Raw genomic sequence first — 21,857 nt, forward strand, 5'->3', positions numbered from 1 at the left:
TAACTTGTTCTTCTGCTCTCATTGCTAATTTCTTCTTGCTGCCCCGGTTCTGCTCCCTGGTATATTGTGTATGGCTATTTTTGTTGCCCTAGTTATGCTCCCTGGTATATTATATATTGCTTCTTTGGCTGCCCTAGTTATGCTCCCCGGTATATTGTGTATCAATTCTTTTGCTGTGCTAGTTATGCTCCCCGGTATATTGTGTATTGCTTCTTTTGCTGCCCCAGTTATGCTCCCAGTGTATTGTGTATTGCTTCTTTTGCTGCCCTAGTTCTGCTCCCTGGTGTATTGTGCATTGCTTCTTTTGCTGCCCTAGTAATGCTCCCGGGTATATTGTGTGTCGCTTCTTTTGCTGCCCTAGTTATGCTCCCCGATGTATTGTGTCTTGCTTCTTTTGCTGCCCTATTTCTGCTCCCTTATGTATTGCTTATTTTGCTGCCCTAGTTATGCTGCCCGGTATATTGTGAATTGCTTCTTTTGCTGCCCTTGTTCTGCTCCCTGGTATACTGTGTATTGCTTCTCGTATACTGTGTATTGCTTCTTTTGCTGCCCTAGTTATGCTCCCCGGTATATTGCTTCTTTTGCTGCCCTAGGTCTGCTCCCTAGTAGTTTGTTTAGCTGCCCTTGTTCTGCTCCCTGGTATATTGTGTATTGCTTCTTTTGCTGCCTCAGTTAGGTTCCCGAGGGCATTATGTATTGCTTCTTTTGCTGCCCTAGTTATGCTCCCCGGTGTATTTCTTCTTTTGCTGCCCTTGTTCTGCTCCCCGGTATATTGTGTATTGCTGCTTTTGCTGCCCTTGTTCTGCTCTCCGGTATATTGTGTTTTGCTTCTTTTGCTGCCCTAGTTCTGCTCCCTGATGTATTGCTTCTTTCGCTGCCCTAGTTATGCTGCCCGGTATATTGCGTATTGTTTCTTTTGCTGCCTTTGTTCTCCTCCCCGGTATATTGTGTATTCTTTCTTTTGCTGCCCTAGTTCTGCTCTACCGGTTATATTGTGTATTACTACTTTAGCTGCCCTTGTTCTGTTAGGCAGAATTATATGCAGTACCCTTTGGGAACACCACACACAATTAAGACTACAAGTGACAGTACAAATTCACCTTTGGTACAAGCCTGTACTACACAGTAAAGTGGTAGCGATGGCTGAGCAGCCAGACTTATCTCAAGAGCAAGTGAGCAGTATCAATAGTTACACAAAGGACAGCAATTACTATGATTCAAAGAAACACTGACTCAAGGTTTCTGAGTAAAAGAATATACATTTATTTACACCCCAGTTGTATAACATTTCACTAAAGTAAAGCAGTTGAAAAATCACACACTTAATACACCACACCACTCCCAATACATTTTGGACAAGTTAAACTTGAAAATGAACTGTGAGCAAAATGGCACGCCAATAATTTAAGAGAGAGGGAAAGACAGTTAGACACAAATTGAACAGCCCAAACATGGTAAGTAAGCAGGGCAATCTAGAAAAAGGAACTACAGTGAGGGAATCAAATCAAGAAGACTTGTGGCCAAAGTCACTAGGACAAAAGCTTTTGCTCAAGGTCACGCAGTTCAGGGTAGTTCGCGGTTAAGTCTTTGCCAAGAGTTCCGGACGGAGTTGGTCGGCAGAAAGGTTAGTTTAAAGAGTACAGAAGGACAAGCCCTCGGATTGGCGAAAGGTTTCACACACTTTCACCGCGGCTGGACGAAACGAATAACCGGATTCGAACAGTACCTTAAAATGGAGAAGCAGCTGTAGCTGAGGCGGGCGTTCCTGGCAGGTCCTGCAGGCTGATGGTTCCTGAAGCGACTGTCGGACTGACACGAAGTAGGAAGACTGGAGGGTCCTGCACTGCCCAGGAAAGAAAGCCACAACAGAGCAAAGCAACAAATAAAAGGTGCGCTCCTTAAAACCCAAGCAGGGTCCGACCTTCCTGGCTATCCGGTTCACTGTAGCTCTGCACAGCAAATTCGACCAGAGGAGGGGGAGGCATGGCTTGGAGTTTGGGTGAACTGGTTGGTCCCACCAGCTCAAGGGGAGAATATTCATTGCAGATCTTCCCTGTCGCTGAAGTATGAAGATTCGGACCTGCGGCAGGGCTTCACCGGGCGGTTCAGTCGTTGTAGGGGTCCTCTTCTATCAGCTCCTCTTCAGTTCTTTCGTTCCAGTGGCGACTCTTCCTTTCCAGCCCCAGAGCCCTGCTTTTTATGCAGTTTCTCCCATTCACACAGCCTGGCTGTCAATCACACATCCTGTCCCCTGCCCAGACATGCAGACGCCTCAGGAGGCTTCTGTGTAGAAGCCCGCGAAAAGATGGCGAACAAAGAACCAAACCTGGTTTGGTGCGCAGAGTATAACACGAGAAAGACATTTTCAAAAAGAAATGGCGAATAAACCCAGCCGGAACGTATAAAAATGTATATGGTCTAGCAGGTTTAAGTTATTTAAGATAACTGCAGTAGGAAAAATGGGGTACTGACCACCATCCAAGTCTTGATGGAAAGGGAGCGAAACAATGCTCCAAAAGAAACTGACAAAAAGGGATAAGTATTAACCCTTTCCAGTACTCCATGTAAGATGGTTTGTACTGGGTCTGTGGGTTTAAAAAGACTAATAAAGTCAATGGCAACTTTACATGTTCTGGGAGACAGTAGTCAGTCCCAGAAAATGTAGTCTGAGTTGGGAAGTCTAAAAGACAACCCTGTGTTACTGCACTGAAGGTCCTGTGTAAGACGCAGTAAAAAGATGCCTGTGGAGTAGGTGAGGCTCCACAGTCTATGAACACAAGAAAATGTTAAACACACACAGCAAAATACATGTAAGAGTGGGGCAAAAGGCTCGCGCTCTTACCAGGTGAAAAAATAAATCCTAGAAATCCAGCAAAGCTGCTGAGGGACTCAGTAGGTAAGGGAAATTAGCCATTCTGGAGAATTCTCCCTAACATTCTGCTCCCTGGTATACTGTGCATTGCTCCTATTGCTGCCCTAGTTATGCTCCCTGTTGTATTGTGTATTGCTTCTTTTGCTGCCCTAGTTCTGCTCCCGGTTATATTGTGTATTGCTTCTTTAGCTGCTCTTGTTCTGCTCCCCGGTGTATTGTGTATCGCTTCTATTGCTGCCCTTGTTCTGCTCCCCGGTATATTGTGTATTGCTCCTTTTGCTGCCCTAGTTTTGCTTTCTTGGTATATTGTGTATTGCTCCTTTTGCTGCCCTAGTTCTGATCCCTGGTATATTGTGTATTGCTCCTTTTGCTTCCCTAGTTCTGCTCCCCGGTATATTTTGTGTTGCTTCTTTTGCTGCCCTGGTTCTGCTCCCCGGTATCTTGTATATTGCTCCTTTTGCTTCCCTTGTTCTGCTCCCCGGTATATTGTGTATGGTTTCTTGTGCTGCCCTAGTTATGCTCCCTGGTGTATTGTGTATTGCTTTTTTGCCCCCATAGTTATGCTCCCCTGTATATTGTGTTTTGCTTCTTTTGCTGCTGTAGTTATGTTCCCTGGTATATTGCGTATTGCACCTTTTGCTACCCTAGTTATGCTCCCCTGTGTATTTTGTGTTGCTTCTTTTTCTGCCCTGGTACTGCTCCCCGGTGTATTGTGTAGTGCTTCTTTTGCTACCCTAGTTATGCTCCCCGGTGTATTGTGTATCGCTTATGCTTCCTGGTATATTATGTATTGTTCCTTTTGCTGCCCTAGTTATGCTCCCCAGTGTATTGCTTCTTTTGCTGCCCTAGTTTTGCTTTCTTGGTATATTGTGTATTGCTCCTTTTGCTGCCCTAGTTCTGCTCCCTGGTATCTTGTGTATTGCTCCTTTTGCTGCCCTAGTTCTACTCCCTGGTATACTGTGTATTGCTCCTTTTGATGCCCTAGTTCAGCTTTCTTCGTATATTGTGAATTGCTGCTTTTGCTGCCAGGTCTATTTTGTATTGCTTATTTTGCTGCCCTACTCATGCCCCCAGGTGTATTGTGTATTGCTTCTTTTGCTGCCCTAGTTATACTCCCCGGTGTATTGTGTATTGCTTATTTTGCTGCCCTTGTTCTGCTCCCCGGTATATTGTATATTGTGTATTGCTCTTTTTGGTGCCCTAGTTATGCTTCCTGGTATATTATGTATTGTTCCTTTTGCTGCCCTAGTTATGCTCCCCAGTGTATTGCTTCTTTTGCTGCCCTAGTTTTGCTTTCTTGGTATATTGTGTATTGCTCCTTTTGCTGCCCTAGTTCTGCTCCCTGGTATCTTGTGTATTGCTCCTTTTGCTGCCCTAGTTCTGCTCCCTGGTATACTGTGTATTGCTCCTTTTGATGCCCTAGTTCAGCTTTCTTGGTATATTGTGAATTGCTGCTTTTGCTGCCAGGTCTATTTTGTATTGCTTATTGTGCTGCCCTACTCATGCCCCCAGGTGTATTGTGTATTGCTTCTTTTGCTGGCCTAGTTATGCTCCCAGGTGTATTGCTTCTTTTGCTGCCCTGGTTTTGCTCCCCGGCATATTTTTTGTTACTACTTTTGCTGCCCTGGTTCTGCTCCCTGGTATCTTGTGTATTGCTCCTTTTGCTTCCCTAGTTCTGCTCCCCGGTATATTGTGTATTGCACCTTTTGCTGCCCTAGTTATGCTCCCCGGTATTTTTTGTGTTTTTTTTTGCTGCCCTGGTTCTGCTTCCCAGTATATTGTGTGTTGCTTCTTTTGCTGCCTTGGTTCTGCCCCCCCCAATGGTATCTTGTGTATTGCTTCTTTTGCTGCCCTAGTTCTGCTCCCCCCAATGGTATCTTGTGTATTGCTCCTTTTGCTGCCCTAGTTCTGCTCCCCGGTATATTGTGTATTGCAACTTTTGCTGCCCTAGTTATGCTCCCCGGTATTTTTTGTGTTGCTTCTTTTGCTGCCTTGGTTCTGCCCCCCACCCCCATGGAATCTTGTGTATTGCTCCTTTTGCTGCCCTAGTTCTGCTCCCTGGTATCTTGTGTATTGCTTCTTTTGCTGCCCTAGTTCTGCTCCCTGGTATCTTGTGTATTGCTCCTTTTGCTGCCCTAGGTCTGCTCCCCGGTATCTCGTGAATGGCGGCTTTAGGGCTGTTGCTTCTTTGGTGTCTGTTCCAAGTCCTTGGCCAGTATCTCCTCCTGTTTCTTATACTTTCAGAAGCACCTCCTCATTTTCGTCAGGACTTGACGTTTTACCTAGTATCCCAGCCTGAAGGTGTGTGAATCTATAGTGTCATGTACCATTGTAAACGAACTGGGCATCCTGCTAAGTTTATGCCACTTGGCTGTGTTCCGAAATCCAGGAGCATTGTAAACACTGTTCATTTAGGGCGGGATAGCCTGAGCAGGCTTTTACTTACACAATGATGCAGGCAATTCAGCTTTTGAAAGGGAGGTCTGCTAATCGGATCCTGCTTTTATAATGTTCCATGCCTAAAAGCATAATGGAACCATGTACCTTGCTGGGACAGTCCGACATCGCCAGCTGCTGCTCTGAAGTGGCATCAGGGCAGGTTCAAACGTCACCTCCATTCCTGAACACAGAGTTCAAACAGACAGAGATGGCTTTTTACCAAACTTTGATAATGTGTACCCCAGCAGTCTGGTGGCATTTGATAAACACAAAATATAAGCCATATCTAGTTTTGACATGGTGCCTCCTGGAATTACACAGTTATGGTCATTCTATGGACCGGCATGGTGATCAGTGACTCGCGCATGACCGGGCCTGGTGTATATTAAGTGGTTTGGTCATTCTATGGACCGGCATGGTGATCAGTGACTCGCGCATGACCGGGCCTGGTGTATATTAAGTGGTTTGGTCATTCTATGGACCGGCATGGTGATCAGTGACTCGCGCATGACCGGGCCTGGTGTATATTAAGTGGTTTGGTCATTCTATGGACCGGCATGGTGATCAGTGACTCGCGCATGACCGGGCCTGGTGCATATTAAGTGGTTTGGTCAGTCTTTGGACCGGCATGGTGATCAGTGACTCGCGCATGACCGGGCCTGGTGCATATTAAGTGGTTTGGTCAGTCTTTGGACCGGCATGGTGATCAGTGACTCGCGCATGACCGGGCCTGGTGCATATTAAGTGGTTTGGTCAGTCTTTGGACCGGCATGGTGATCAGTGACTCGCGCATGACCGGGCCTGGTGCATATTAAGTGGTTTGGTCAGTCTTTGGACCGGCATGGTGATCAGTGACTCGCGCATGACCGGGCCTGGTGCATATTAAGTGGTTTGGTCAGTCTATGGACCGGCATGGTGATCAGTGACTCGCGCATGACCGGGCCTGGTGCATATTAAGTGGTTTGGTCAGTCTATGGACCGGCATGGTGATCAGTGACTCGCGCATGACCGGGCCTGGTGCATATTAAGTGGTTTGGTCAGTCTTTGGACCGGCATGGTGATCAGTGACTCGCGCATGACCGGGCCTGGTGCATATTAAGTGGTTTGGTCAGTCTATGGACCGGCATGGTGATCAGTGACTCGCACATGACCGGGCCTGGTGTATATTAAGTGGTCCGGGCTAACAACCCACAAAAACCATGTTGTGCCACCCTAGAACCCTCCCATTTGAGCCACCTGAGAATTAGTCGCCTTTCCAGGGAACAGAAAGACGGCCAGAATACATGGATTTGAAGCGGCCCTGCCGTCCTTTGCCGCCAAGGCCCTAATACATGATCTGCCGCTTCTATACTTTTTTGAAAGACATATTCGGAAGCTTTGATATTGTGCTGCTGAAATCGTTGCCTGGGTTCCCCGCCCCATTATTTTAAAGTGCTTTCTCATTCCCTTACAGGGATGGGCCAGTAGTGTTTTTATTAGTTGTGTGCATTTTTGTTACTTCAATTAAATGTCCAGCCTCAGTTAAGTGTTTTTATTTTGGTAGCACAGCTCCGTTATCCTTTGTGTTGCTTCTCTCCCTAATTTAAGCTGCCCTTTGCTGTGCTACGCCAAGGAGCAAAGGAGGCCTACCAATCGTCAAGCGTTTCCTGTTTGACCTTTCATTGGGATCACTGCTGGTTGTGTTGTAGTGTGGGGCCGAGGAGCAGTTGTAGCCATTACTCACCTAGCCATGTCATCGCACATCAGGGTGGGCTTAGGGCATATGGCCCGTTTGCCCACCCATCCTGTCATCTTGGGTTTGCAGCCCTTCGGAGGGAGGCTCATGAACCTTTGTAGCACTGGGGTGGCGCACCTTCCACAGTCGCCACATCAGTGGAGTTCCTTTTGATGAGTATACCCTATGGCTTTTTTAATCCTTTTCAAAATAGCCCTTTGAAAATGTATGCAATGAGCAAAAGCCGGAGCAGCGATTTAGAAAGTGACCTCTCAATAACGGAATAGAAAGCCTCCTCTAAGGCCAGCATGGACACAGTGCTAACATTTTCAGTACACCACATTTCGGCGCAACCGCTCCGGCGCTGGGATCTTTTGGCGCCAGCATATTTTGGCACGACAGCACAATAAAAATAAAAAAGAAATCTTGATACTGTCTGGAACCCTGGCCTGCAGGGATGCGAGGCCGAGGAGCTAACCACTGGGCTCTCGAGGTCTTATAACTTTCATATGCAGCATTACTTATTAACGTGGGTCATGAAGAACGCCGGGCCCTGCGGTTAACTCTTGCATCACCAGGCCAGCAGTCGCCATGGTCCTATTTGTATATTTTTGTTGTTGATTTTATTAAAAGTGCACTGCTAATAAAAAATCTGGCAAAACTTCCACGCCAAATGGTCCTGCGCCGAAATGTCCTGCTCGTACCAGGTTTGGTTTTGGCACCGCTGGTGGTGCTTTAGTACCCCCCTGTGGTCAAAACAATGCTTTAGGGAATACAAGGAAGGAATTGTGATGAGGATATTTGGTTGTCCCGGCAACACTCGCAGCCTGTGTTGGTTAATGTACCTGTTATTTTGTGCTTTTCTCCTTATCAACCAATGGGTGTTTGTTGTCCTGTCCATCCAGAGTTGGGCTATAGGAATGCTGTGTGTCGGGAGTGTAACCATCTAGGCCTTGCTCTACAGGGTAGGGGAAGCATCCTGACCGTGGCGCACAGATGCCCCCCCCCCCAGGACTTTCCTCGCGCATGCTTCCCACTCCAGCCTGCAGTCCTGCAAGTCGTTAGAAGAAATGCTGCGCTTTGTGTTTGCGAAGAATGTAGAGGGAGAGGGGCGTTTTATTCCTTGCTAGTAGCTTGCAACATTGCCTTTGTACACCTGGAGGGAGGGGGTGGGAAGCATACTTAACCTGCAAGCCCATTGTATTGCAACTCAGTTTTCTATTCTATAGAATATTTATATAGCGCCAACGCTCCCGCAGGCCTCGGGGCGCTCACAAGAGAGCCCGGGATCAGTGGAATAGATCTCCACTGAAACCTCCTGTGGGAATTGTGTCGCAAACGTTTTGCACTTCTCTTTGCATCTTGTTACATAGATCTCTACTTCCGGCTTCCCTGCGCACTGCTAGAGAAAGCCACTGCAACCTACCAGGGTGTGTTAGCCTCCCAGAAGCAGCCCGTGCTGTTGTGGCTCTTCAGATAAACTGAGCGAACTGGTCCTTCCTTCCTTCCTTCCTTCCTTCCTTCCTTCCTTCCTTCCTTCCTTCCTTCCTTCCTTCCTTCCTTCCTTCCTTCCTTCCTTCCTTCCTTCCTTCCTTCCTTCCTTCCTTCCTTCCTTCCTTCCTTCCTTCCTTCCTTCCTTCCTTCCTTCCTTCCTTCCTTCCTTCCTTCCTTCCTTCCTTCCTTCCTTCCTTCCTTCCTTCCTTCCTTCCTTCCTAAGGAAATGGCAATTTCTGCTCTTCCAAACGGGTCCTATCTATCTTCCTCTCCACCTGTGGTGTTCCCCAGGGGGGTCTAACCTCTTGGCGTGGCTTTTCAACCAATACCTTGCAACTCTCGCCCGCTGTATTGCCTTTTCCTGCTCAAACTTCCAGTGCTACGCGGACAACACTCAACTCATTTTCAGGCTGCCCTCGGCCACCTCCTCCACCTCTCTCATCACTGATTGCCTAACTGTGATTCAAGATTGGTGTGCTACCAATGATCTTTGTCTGAATGCCAGCAAGACAGAGATCCTCCTCATCGGCACAGATTCACCATCCTTTCTCCTCACTCTCTGGCGGGCCTCCTTTGGCCCTCCTCCTGCCCCCGCCTGCGAGGCTAAGAACCTTGGTGCCACCACACTCTTCTCCTTTGCCCACATCGTTGATGAATCAAAAAAGTCAAACCTCCTACTGCACCTCCTCTCATTCCCCCATAAGCTGACTGTCTCCCAAGCTCTGGTTCTCTCTAGGTTGGACTATTGGAACAGCCTCTTTCTTAATCTACCTGCCTCTACTCTCCGCCCTTTGCAACTAATCCAGAACAGGACTGCAAGACTTGTCCTTGGCCTCAACCCCTGGGATCGTATCTCTCCAGCTCTGAACTCTCTCCACTGGCTCCCAGTGGATGCAAGGATTACATTCAAAACCCTCTGCATTGTCCACAAGGCTTTCTGGGGTCTGGGTCCAATATACCTTCAGCTATCCCTCCGCAAATACCTCCCATCTCGAGCACTTCACTCCTCTACCTCTAACTCCCTCAGGTTCAGTCGTTTCTCAAAGAAACGAGCTGGGGATAGATCTCTGTCTTCGGTTGGGGCCTCCCTGCCACTCTGAAACTTGAGAACCATCTCCGGTTCCAAAAGCACCTCAAGACCTTCCTCTTTGCTTCTGCATTTGCCCCACTCTCCCCTGCTGATTCTACTCTCCCTTGGCACCATGCACCTGCCCCCCTCTTTCCTCCGGGCCCAGGTACCTGCTCCTCTTGCCACCCCCAAGCACTGCCTCCGGGCCACCCCTTACACTGTGGTCTGGACCTGTACCCATACAGCCCCCCTTTTTTTTTTTCTTCCTGCACTTATCAGACCTACCCATCCTGCTGCCATAAACCCGGCACTTGCCACTTGCTGACTGCACTCACTCTGTTTGCCTTTTTATTTATTAATTTATTATTTGTTTTTTCCTCCTTGCACCGCACTCTCCTTTTGTTCCCACTTCAGTGCACTTCTCCCCCTCCCCCTCTACTATGCACTTGCGCGTTCTCAATGTCACTGGGCCTAGTAAGATTGTTGTTTTTGTTTCTCCCCTGTTCCCTTCCCTTGTCGTGCTCTGAAACACTTGTGTATGAGCGCGATAGAAATAAAATATCAATCAAAGTACCTTCTTTTCATCCACCCTGACAAAGATGCTTTCATGTTTCCTTGTTTTTGGAAAAGGTCTTCCTATTCTTCAGATACTTTTGGCAATTGCAGGTCTAACTCCTCCTGTAGTCCTCCCATTTTCCACCGGCCCTACTCAGTTATTAGAATACACCATGACACGAGACCTAGCAACATCTTGGGTAAATCCTTACCTTGGAACACACCCAGGTGAACAGCCCCAACAGCATTCTAACCCCCATCTTAAACGGTACTGGCAGATTCCTGTTGGTAGTCAGTTTTGCTCCCAGAAAGTATGTAATTCCCTGGTTGAAAGGTTCATTCTCATTGGTTAGCGTTAATCCTAGTTTTGCAAGTAACTGCAGCGGTCACTTACCGCCTCCCTGAGATGCCCTTCGCTGCGAGTTCCAGAGAAACCAATCGTCGATGTAGGGGTATACGTAAAACTCCACCCTCCTGAGTCCAGCTGCCAATGGGGCAATGCTTTGAACTGCCAGTGCTCTGTTTTATTTATTTATTGAGCATTTGTAAGGCGCCTATACAATAAAATGGTGTTTGCCCAAGTGGGGAGGGAACAGGGGAATAAATCACAGTGGCAAAACAGTAATATGCAATCATGGTCCTACTAGACCTTGTGGCATTAGGATTTGCAAGTTCAGTGAAGAGCTTGCAGAGGATTGCGAAGGGAGGGTGCGGGTGGGAGAGAGGTGAGGGAAGTGCCAATGGGAGGCTAGGGGAGGAGGCCACTGGCTGAGTGCTCGCGTGGAGGAATCCCCAGGTTAGGACGCAGAGCGGTCAGGCAGGGGCCCTGCAAGGGCAGTGCTGAATGGGGGAGGGCCTGGTAACCTGTGGGGTCCATGAAGGACCAGGCCTCCAGTCTCAGCAGCAGTTGGGTGATTAGCAGGGAAGGGAAAAAGGGAAAGTAGAGAAAAGCACAGTTTTGAGAAGTTTACGGAATTTACGGAGCTCCGGCTCAAGTCAAAGAGGGGCAGGGAGGCTGTTATAGAGAATAACCTGCCGAAGAGAGAGACCTTCCCCCACTCACTCCTTGGAGAAGCATTTGATAAGCAGGGAGTTGGAGTTAGAGGAGCGGAGGGCTCAAGCAGGGAGGTATTTAGGCAGGGAAAGTTGGAGATAGCGTGGTCCCAGGCCTCAGAACGTTTTGTGAATGATGCAGAGGGTCTTGAATTTGATCCTCGCCGCCACCGTGAGCCAGTGGAGAGATTTTAGGGCTAGAGAGATACGGTCCCTGGGCTTGAGGCCAATGATAAGTCTTGCACCCCTATTCAGGATTAGCTGAAGGGGGCGTAGGGAGAAGAGTGGGAGTTTGAGGTAGAGGCTGTTGCAGTAGTCCAGCCTAGAGAGGACCAGAGCTCTGTAGACATTGAGCTTCTGGGGAAAGGTTAGGAAAAGGGTACCTCTATAGAGGTGGAGCTAGAAATGGGCCTTCTTGGCAAGGTCAAGGATGTGAGGGGTGAAGGAGAGAGCAGAGTCGAGGATGACCCCAAGGTTTTTGGCCTCGAGGGATGGTGAGCGTATAGGGCCCAAGGACGACGGCCATAGGGTAGCAGGGAAACGGGGCACAGGTGTCACAAGGAGAAAGATCTCTGTTTTACTGGCATTAAGACAGAGATAGTTGGCTGCACACCGTGCCTGGATGGCTGTCAGCCAATCGGGGATGAGAGAGGAGGAAGAGGAGGTAGTAGAGGGAAGTTTAAAGGAAAGCTGCGTGTCATCAGCATAACACTGGAAATGGGGGGAGGAAGAGCCATAGCGATAGGATAGAGCCCCGGGGCCGCTGCAGGTAGAGAGTCAGGTGGTGGTGGAGGAGGAAGGGCCTAGTTGTAACTGGGTGGGGCGGTTAGTAAGGAAAGAGGTCAACCACTCCATCAGGAGAGACACAGTATTCTTCCCTATCTAGAGAAGAACACCTCATAATTCCTAAATTCTTGATGGCTTGTTGTCACCATACAAATACCTCCCGTTGTAAAACCCAGAAACCCCTTCCTGCAAATCACTCTCGACAAAATATCGTTCATACCTCACACACATAACACACACCTAGCATCACCTGTTTCTAAGTAAAAGCTCTAAACAGCATCACTTTAGAGATCCTAGAAATTCTATGGACTCCAACTCCCATAAAGCCTGAAATACTAGGAACAGGAAGGAGGAGTTAATGCAGATTGAAAGAAACGCAAAGTTGAATATGTGGACTAGTCTTGGTGAATCACGAGCGCGCTGGACATTTAAAAATATCTGCACTCGAGATCGAGCAGCATCACCTCTTCAGAGAGCCATTCCTGAATATAATGGTGTATGTCTGTGATAGTGATACAGCAAGAAACCCTTTGCTGGGCTCTCTGCTCTTTTCATTTGTTGCAAAACGTACCCCAACAGAAAAAGGTCTGTAAATCAAAATCCATATATGCCTAGCTTGTACACCGGATGTGGGGCTTTGGCAGTTTCAGCGCCTGGCGCATCCATTAAGCTTTCAGTCTGGCTTGGGCGAGTCTCCTGAAAGGCTGCTTGTGCTTGGGCCTCCTAGGCCCCACCACAGTAGCAGATTCTGTGATTCTGAGCACTGCTGGGCTATCCCGGCCCAGGGTGCTTGTGCTTGGGCCTCCTAAGCCCCAGCACAGTAGCAGATTCTGGGGACTGCTGGGCTATCCCGGCCCAGGGTGCTTGTGCTTGGGCCTCCTAAGCCCCAGCACAGTAGCAGATTCTGGCACTGCTGGGCTAGCCTGGCCCAGGGTGCTTGTGCTTGGGCCTCCTAAGCCCCAGCACAGTAGCAGATTCTGGCACTGCTGGGCTAGCCCGGCCCAGGGTGCTTGTGCTTGGGCCTCCTAAGCCCCAGCACAGTAGCAGATTCTGGGCACTGTTGGCCTAGCCCGGCCCATGGTGCTTGTGCTTGGGCCTCCTAAGCCCCAGCACAGTAGCAGATTCTGGGCACTGTTGGCCTAGCCCGGCCCAGGGTGCTTGTGCTTGAGCCTCCTAAGCCCCAGCACAGTAGCAGATTCTGGGGACTGCTGGGCTAGCCCGGCCCAGGGTGCTTGTGCTTGGGTAGCCCGGCCCAGGGTGCTTGTGCTTGAGCCTCCTAAACCCCCAGCACAGTAGCAGTTTCTGGGGACTGCTGGGCTATCCCGGCCCAGGGTGATTGTCCCGTGGAATGGAACAGTGCTCCCAACAAGACACTTTGCTGGAGCGCAGCTCTGTCTTGTTCTGGCCCATTTCCTACCCGATTCCCACCACTGCACACCAAGAGCTCGGTCTGGGGTCTGGAATTGGTCCGAGATGCTGGGCATCTACTATGGAACCATTGGGCCTGAGGAATGGCTTCACTTGCTGGAGCCAATCCCTCACTCATTTTCAGAGGACTGTTAGATGGGGATTCCTGTTTGGCTATGAGCCCCTGGAAGAGCAGGAGCTGTCCAGGACACTGATATCATTGATCTAGCTGCCAATCTCTGGTAGTTTTGTGTGGTTACTGCCTCACTTTCCTACTGTTAGTGCCGGACACCCTTCCTTCTCTATCTAAGAATGATCCTCAACTATGTGTTGCCGAAATACACTTCATCTGAATTTCTTTGCACTTTCTTTCCCACAAAATGCGGGGGAGAGGCTCCCAGGGCACTCGTACTCCTTTTGCCCTCCAACCCCTCTTCTATATACCTTACCCCAACCTACCATCTACATGTTTGAGGTAAAAACAAAGTGGTAAAAAATGTGTCAAATGTAATGCGGCGAAAGTGAGGGATGCCGCTTTCTGCACATCCTACCGCTAAAGGAGATAGTTGCAGCTTCTGAGCACGGCTACCATAGAGGTGGCTACTGGCGGGTAGATGGCGCTGTTTTATCTAAAAGGGGGTGCTCTGTGACTCATCCTGGACTTATAACTGCTGAGAGCATGTAATCGAATCTCGCACTGTTTAGTCTCCCACCCTCTGCCTATTTTCATCCTCAAATCCTCCGAAACACATCAAATATTTCAAAAAAGGTAGCAGGCGCTCCTCTCCAGAAAGAACATGGCATGATGACCTGCTCTGAGATGAGTTTGCAGCACACGCTTTTTGCTCACTGTACCTTTCACAGATGGGAAATGTCCATTTGCATATCAGTCTTTGTCCCGCCCCCATGGGCAGTCCAGCACCGAAATGCTATGGCAATTCTCTTCTGAACAAGAGTACCAACAGCAACCCTATACGTGTGTTTGAGCCTTGTTGGGCCTCATCAGTGAGGTGAAGCTGTGCCTCTCTGAGCACAGTGAGCAGGGAGTCCACATCTGGTTGTCCCCAGGTAACTCAGGTTGACCAACCCCAAGTTCCTTGCAAATATTTCAAAAACGGTAGCAGGCGCTCCTCTCCAGAAAGAACATGGCATGATGACCTGCTCTGAGATGAGTTTGCAGCACACGCTTTTTGCTCACTGTACCTTTCACAGATGGGAAATATCCATTTGCATATCAGTCCTTCCGAAACATAGACGTTTCTGAGATGTATGGTTGAGGGGGCACAAAAGCAGTTTACAGTCCTGTCCTCTGCCTCTCCAATGCCTCAGGATTGTTCACAAACATTCTGGCTGTTAAGGCAGCTCACCTTATGAGCATATGTGCCCATGCCAACCCAAGACCATTAGCTGACAACAGGGGACCTCTGCCTAGGGCTCTGCTGCCCCACCTCCCTGACAGCACATGACCCCTACCTGGCATCCTGTATTCAGGGCAATCCTTTGCCACACGACCATTCTGTACAGCACTCCTCGCTATCCCCATGCCTGTTATCCTGCCTCCCGTCTCACAGTACAAGACCCCTGCCCTGGCTTCCTGCCTCCTGAAAACCCCATGCAAGACCCCTGCCCTGTCTTCCTGCCTCCTGAAAACCCCATACAAGACCCCTGCCCTGGCTTCCTGCCTCCTGAAAACCCCATGCAAGACCCCTGCCCTGGCTTCCTGCCTCCTGAAAACCCCATACAAGACCCCTGCCCTGGCGCCCTGCCTCCTGAAAACCCAACGCAAGACCCCTGTTCTAGCTTCCTGCCTCCTGAAAACCCCATACAAGACCCTTACCTTGGCTTATTGCCTCCTGAAAACCCCATACAAGACCCCTGCCCTGGCTTCCTGCCTCCTGAAAACCCAATTCAAGACCTCTGCCCTGGCTTCCTGCCTCCAGAAAACCGAATGCAAGACCCCTACCCTGGCTTATTGCCTCCTGTAAACCCCACACAAGACCCCTGCCCTGGCTTCCTGCCTCCTGAAAACCCAATGCAAGACCCTTCTTGGTGTCTGCTATCCCAACTCTCTGCCGTCAAAGGGAGAGCTAGAGCTGGAATCCTTTAAACACCCCTCTGCCTGGCATTCTGCCTTCTCTCCAAAACAAGCAGCTGGGGGCAGTGGCTGTAATCACACTTAGGGTGCTGCCAAAGCAGGAGAGCAGGTGGGAATGTGTTTTTTTCGAGGGGCAGGGAGTTTTGTCGGAACCTGATTCGCCCTGTTTTTTACATTATGGCAGGGGAGAGGGGGATTGGTGGAATTGCCAGCACTCCTGTTACTTGCTGCATCTAACCTCGCCTCCACACCACCTCGCACCACCACCCTGACATCAGCCACGGAGGACCAAAGAAGTAGGCAGACTGCTCCCCCCTTAAATTGGCACTCACAGTATTTGGAGACTAACTAAATTCCTTTGATCTGTTAATTGTGTAGGTTTTGCTATTTCTTACACACCATGCACTACTGTTTCAACAGTTTCCTTCCCGTGAGGAAGATTCCACACTACCTAAACAGACTGAAACATGTTGAGCAATGTTTTTGAAACATAATTTGCCGTCAGACCTCAAGGGATTATTCTCATTTTTCTTTGTATGGATATATACCTCTGTGTAAGTCATTTTTGTCAATTGTAGGATACATTATTTGTCTGTTTTTATTAGCAATTATATGTTTCACTGGATAATGCATGTTTGTTTTGAATGTTGCTTGGTCTTGTTTTTTTCTGTGTATCTGAGGTGTTTGTGAAAGGTTAGAATTAACGTACTGGAGAAATGGAGTTTATTATGTGTAGCTCCCCCCTTCAGCCAGGGAAGGACCGTCCCCCCTTTTTCTGGCAGTACCACACAGGCAGGGTGTGGCTCAAAACTAGAGCCACCCTCTTGGCCCGAGCCCCGCCTAGAGTTCAAAAAGCAGAATGTCCCCTTATTAGTCTTGTAAACATGTTTTGTCCTTTTGAGTGGTCCCTAATACTTGGAGCGTTACTTTGCTGGAAGCGCATAGTCTACATTTTCCATGCTAATGACACATGTTACGTTGTCCATCTACAGCGTTCATGGATCCCGAAGCTACGATCATTCATTAATTTACAACATCATCGGTTGCTATTACACTACTGATTTATAGTGCGTGCACAGTTTCACCAAGTCTCCCAATGTAATGTGCTCATATTTTTCTGGGTTTGAAGTTGGATTATTGCATCTGAGGGTCAGAGTCCTACTACCAGCAATGAGGGTGTCATTGAACCTCCCTTTCCACCCTCACACTGTGCTTATGGGATACTGCTTTGAAAGTTAAATGATGGAATGGGTTTCTTTGTCCACTTGTGACAAATGTTGCGCTTTGGTGGCTTAGATGTGTGTACCTAGATCCTGGTTTACCGATGGCTTTCTTTCTCTTCACAGTGCCTGGAGAAGTTTCCAGTGATTCAGCATTTTAAGTTTGGCAGCCTGCTTCCCATCCAGCCCACGCACCTGGTGCCAGAGGAACAGAGGAGGCGATCTGAGCACCTAACCACCTCTCTACAATAACACTGCCCTGGCACGGTCCTGGCAAACATCTGAAACCGTGACCCTGAGGGTGTAGGTGGCGCAGAGGGAGTGACTGTGCATAAAGGGTCCTCAAGATCAGCTGAGGCAGTCCCAGGCCTCCCTTTGAAGCCTTGTGTGTACAGATGCTTCAGTATTCCCACATTTTCACCTGCAAGAGCACCATTTCATTGCCTACTTAATTGTGGGAATCTGTGGGAATACCACATACTGAGTTAGTGTTGTTTTATTCTTCAAATTCCATTAGTTTGACAACTTTCCCACTCCCCAATTCCATGCCCCACCAAGGTAAATTATGCAGCTGGGGCCTGCTTAAGCTTTGGAACTGTATGGCGTATTAAATTGGAATTTGTGATGGGTGGAGTGATGTGTCTTATTAAAGTTGTAAACATGAGGCACCAGCCCTAGTACATCCTTGTTGGTCGAGGGAGAGTTTGTTTTCTTGTGTTATTCACGCAATATTGTGATCCATTTTTACACCTGCAATAGTCTGATGTTTTCTTCAAGGTAGAGACCTCCTGTTGAGAACCTTTTATGTTGAGCAGAAGCCTTGGGCAGGTTTCTGTGAGAAATGAGCTTGCAGTTGACTTCATGTACCTTGGCAGCATCCTGCGGTCCATTAGTAGTAAGACAGAGTTTTCAGTCTACTGGCTCAGTCTCAAGACTGAACCTTTTAGGAGTATCCTCACAACTACTGGCCTACAGCTGGGGCAGTTGTCTATGCTAAAGGTCACCTAATTGCTTTAAAAAAGGGTAGGGACTGCATAATACTTGCCTACCTCCAGCGACTTTGATAATAAGGCAGCGCCATTAATTGAAACTTCTCCACCATGGGGTCTGCTTGTGAATATTCCCTGCCGTCAGGCTGGGAATCCTCGGTAAAAATGTTTCGCTTTAGGCTGAAAACTGGTAGTCTCCGCTGTAACCAATCACTGTCTTTTGGGCTATACTGCTGCCAGCCAATGACACTCATCCTCCTAAGCCCCACCGCTGGTGGCAGTCTTCAGATTTTTACTGCACGAGTCCTCATTTTTCTATGTGAGAATTATGAGTTTTTTTGGCTCTTTTGGATAGTTTTGAAAGTTCTCTTCGATCCTTTTCCTCATCTACCGACGCATGTTGACTGCTGTTGATGGGAACCCGTTGTCAGCGCAGATTGAGCTCCATCATTGGATCTTCTTTCCGCAAATTCGACAGGCCCCTCAACAATGTCCAACATGGGCAAGAGAAGTCTCTTCAGGGCCTGCATATCCTGTGGTGTAAATTACGTTTAAGTCTAGGATCGGCTCCTGAAGTGCCTGTTGTCTAAATTTGGGCCATGATGAAGACTGATACAGAATCTGTCGTGGTTTCCTGGGGAAGACCAAGAGGCACCACCATCGCAGGTTAGTGGCTTGGCTCAAGGAGGCGAAGGCCTTGGACGGACGTGACCTCCAGGCGCAATCATGCGTCCCATGAGCGTGCTCCTTCTGAGAAAGAGAGGCTGAGGTCCTTTGAGGATGCTCATTCCGAGGGATCCAAAAGGAGGCGAAACACCACCAATCTGATCCCACGAAGGTCGCCACTGCTGCTGGATCGGGAAGGGGCCGCTCCATGTCTCTGGCACAGTCTATGTTAAGCCTGCCGGCTGGTGGGTTGCCTTCTGCAAGGAAGTCCCTGACCCCTTTCCTAACACAAGTCTTCTTCCAAGGACAAGTCTTTGAAGGAGAGACCGGCTGGAGGCCCGTCGAAGGCTTTCTTGTCTACCAAAACTTCCATCTTGTCGACGTCCTCTTCGTTGATGACCACATATGCGACCACTTTGTCGACATCAACCATTACTTCAACTAAAGGTTATGCGGCAACCATTGTTTCCAATTCATGACTACGATTATGCTAAGGGTGTTCCTTCCTCTGCAGCCTCCATCTACTACACCAACAACAACCTCATCTGTGGTGCCGCCGATTTTGCAGATCCCCATCATTGCCAAAGGACTGGTAGGGTGCAAGACCTGCTACCTCTCAGATTTTCTGCCAAGACCAATGAGGGGTATCTGCAGCTCCTGTGGGATCTCCAAGGAAATCTGCTCACATCTACAATAGATCAGATGATTAACATTTGCCTGGGGATTTCTACTAAGGACATGAAGGGGGCCAGGAGCCCATGTCCCAGAAAGGATCTTCACACCAGGAGCCATATCGGTCATTTGCCCCTCCAAGGGGTTTCAGCCCTGATCCATTTCTAGCTGCTCCCTTCGCACCACAGCCGGCCCCCAGAGATATGTTGCTAAACATCCTCACCACCTACACACCTTAGTGTCAGGAATTCAACAGAGACTGCCTGCTGCTCCGGTGCCTGGTCCGGCCTACAGCCCTCCTACGCCCCCGAATGGGAGGCCTCCTAGGCCAAGTCTTGCCAGGCCAAAGCGTCCACCTAGCCCTACCAGACCAAAGCGTCAGTCTAGCCCTTCCGGGCCGAAGCATCAGCCGACGCCGCCCCATAGGGCCTTATCTCCAGTGGAGGAGGAGCCACCATGTATTGACACTGGAACGGACACACATACCACAGCTACTCATACGGTCAAGTATGAGGATTATGTCCCTGCGGACGGGGAGCCCCTGGGTACTGTAAGGAAGGCATGGTATCAAACAGTGAAGACAGACACAAGTGATCCCAGTTCAAGAGGGCTTATTGAACTTCAATGGGTTGGTAAAACGCCTATCTAAATCTAAGGATGGGAGCAAGCTACGACCATCAAATAATAACGCTGTCCTAGTGGAGTCTGTCAAAATAAAAGGGCCTATTCTAATAAACCTATTGCCAATCCTTACTTCTAAATGCAAAATGGTGTGGAATAAAAGCGATTAAGAAATGACATGTCAGGATAGTTGAGCAGTTGGCTTCCCTTCCCCACGTCTTCAGCACAGGGCAAGGCAGCAAGTGCGGGCTTCGCACACCCTCTAGCTTCTTGGCCACAAGGTAACAGTTCAACACATGGGCATCAGGGCCTTCCGCCAAAGTCTCGCTCTTAATGACAGTCTCTGAATGTGGAGGGCCTGATGCAGCAAACAAAACGCAAAAGTTCCTTTCCTTTGTCAAGGTTTCACTCGCACAAGTTCAAGACTGGTCTCCCTCCTTCGGGTTCGGATCACAGGTCCCCCTCGTCCGGGCTCAGACCTGTTTTCTACAATTTTCACAATTTGGTCTCCCTCCTTTGGGTTCGTACCACGGATCCCCCTCATTCAGGCTCAGGTCCCCTTTTGATACCGGAATCGAAGACTTTGAAATGTGCAATGGGTTTTGCTTAAATCATCGCAGGACCACTTCGATTCACTTCACACAATTTACACTTCACATCGATCTTCTGCTTTAATTTCCTTTCATCAAGGTACAGAGACCTTTGATTGAGCACATTCACAGTGCTGGACCACTCTGTCAACAGTATTGTATCTTTTCTTCTAATGTTCAAATATTCACTAGCAATTTAGCTTCACTCGCATCTTTCATCACACGTTTAACAATGTTCTTTCCAGTGCTCACTTTTCAATGTTGCCGCTTGCAACCTTGACTTCAACACAGACTGCTCTCCCCAACTCACCGGCTGTGTTGTTCTTGGTCGCTTCTTTCTTCGTGGAGTCAAGGACTATACCCCGGCATCTGCTTCTCCTCCCTGCCTTGGCCAGTTACGCGGGAGCACCCGCGATACCTCCGACACACAATGCAGGATTCTTTAGCCTTGTTTCCTGGTCTTACGTTTCTGTCTTGAAGGTTTCTTGAAAGTAACGGCTTCCTGTCAACAAGACCAAGGGTGTTACCCCTCTCATGTACCTCGCCGTATTTCTCCCCTAGTTCAACCGCCAACTCGAAACTGCTGTACTTTTGTGTGTTTTGCCTCGCTCAGAGTGTGCTTTTATGCTGCGCCTTTTATCCATGTGGGGAAGTGTAATGGAAGTCGGGTGGAGTGATTGTCGATAATTGCCTGACCTCGCCTGACCATAGTATTTAGACATGTCATGTACATGGCTCAGGTGTGAGTCTATTTTCTCCTAGAGAAGCTTTTTTGTGAGAAAGTGTTCATGCAGGGAAAAGAGGGGGTTGGGGAGGGGGTTTGTTTCTAAATATCCCATCGGGTAGGATGGGATAAAGGTATTAAAGGGAAGTTGGGGATACCAAGTCCGGCGTCCCACTTCCACTCCCGAGGACCCCCGCCCCCCAGGTGATCCTCCTGCACTTACCAAACCTCTTAACCAATTCAACTTTAGAGCCATTTCTACTGTGGAAACTAAGAATATCATTACGTCGCTCAAACCCTTGCGATGCCTTGGTGACACTTGTCCAGCCTCCATTATCACATAAACTAGCCCCCTTCGTCACATCATTTATCGACGCATCATTCAAATCATGTTCGGTGCCAACCAACCTTAAAGATGCTTGGATATTACCTCTACTAAAAAAAGTAAACCGGGACCCCAATGTCCCAATGGAATATAGACCCATAACAACTGTCGCGTTCCTCCTCAAAATCCTAGATAAAGCTGCATATCTACAGATCCAATCCTACCTGGAGATCAACAACCTACTAGGAACAAGACAATCAGGATTTAGACCGAGACATGGAACCGAAACGGCTCTCCTTGATCTCAAAAATCAACTAGATGAGCGTAAAGATAGGAGACATTTCTATTCTCCTACTCCTAGACCTATCAGCCGCATTTGATCTGGTCGATCACAAGGTTCTCTGTAACCACCTCAAATCAGCTGCCAACTTCTCCACAAAAGCCACTGCATGGATAAACTCATTCTTCGATAAAAGAACTATTAGAATCTTCTCACCTACATCAGAAGCTGATCCAGTCCCCATCACCTGTGGAGTCCCCCAAGGGTCATGTGTCCCCCCCCCCCC

The 21,857-nt window shown here is 48.7% G+C and overlaps 1 protein-coding gene across 2 annotated transcripts in view; it reads left to right on the plus strand.

Annotated features, from left to right (window-relative positions):
- The window catches only part of PTPA (protein phosphatase 2 phosphatase activator), a 698,483-nt gene extending 681,154 nt beyond the window's left edge, over positions 1-17,329 (plus strand). For both annotated transcript variants that reach the window (XM_069609220.1, XM_069609221.1), the window contains exon 10: positions 16,831-17,329. In XM_069609220.1, coding sequence (XP_069465321.1) covers positions 16,831-16,956 — 126 coding nt within the window. In that variant the 3' untranslated portion in view covers positions 16,957-17,329. The remainder of the gene's footprint in view (positions 1-16,830) is intronic.
- Positions 17,330-21,857: the final 4,528 nt, after the last annotated feature.

The sequence above is a fragment of the Ambystoma mexicanum genome, chromosome 8 (assembly GCF_040938575.1).
Source record: "Ambystoma mexicanum isolate Mex_15411 chromosome 8, UKY_AmexF1_1, whole genome shotgun sequence".
NCBI classification, from domain to species: Eukaryota; Metazoa; Chordata; class Amphibia; order Caudata; family Ambystomatidae; genus Ambystoma; species Ambystoma mexicanum.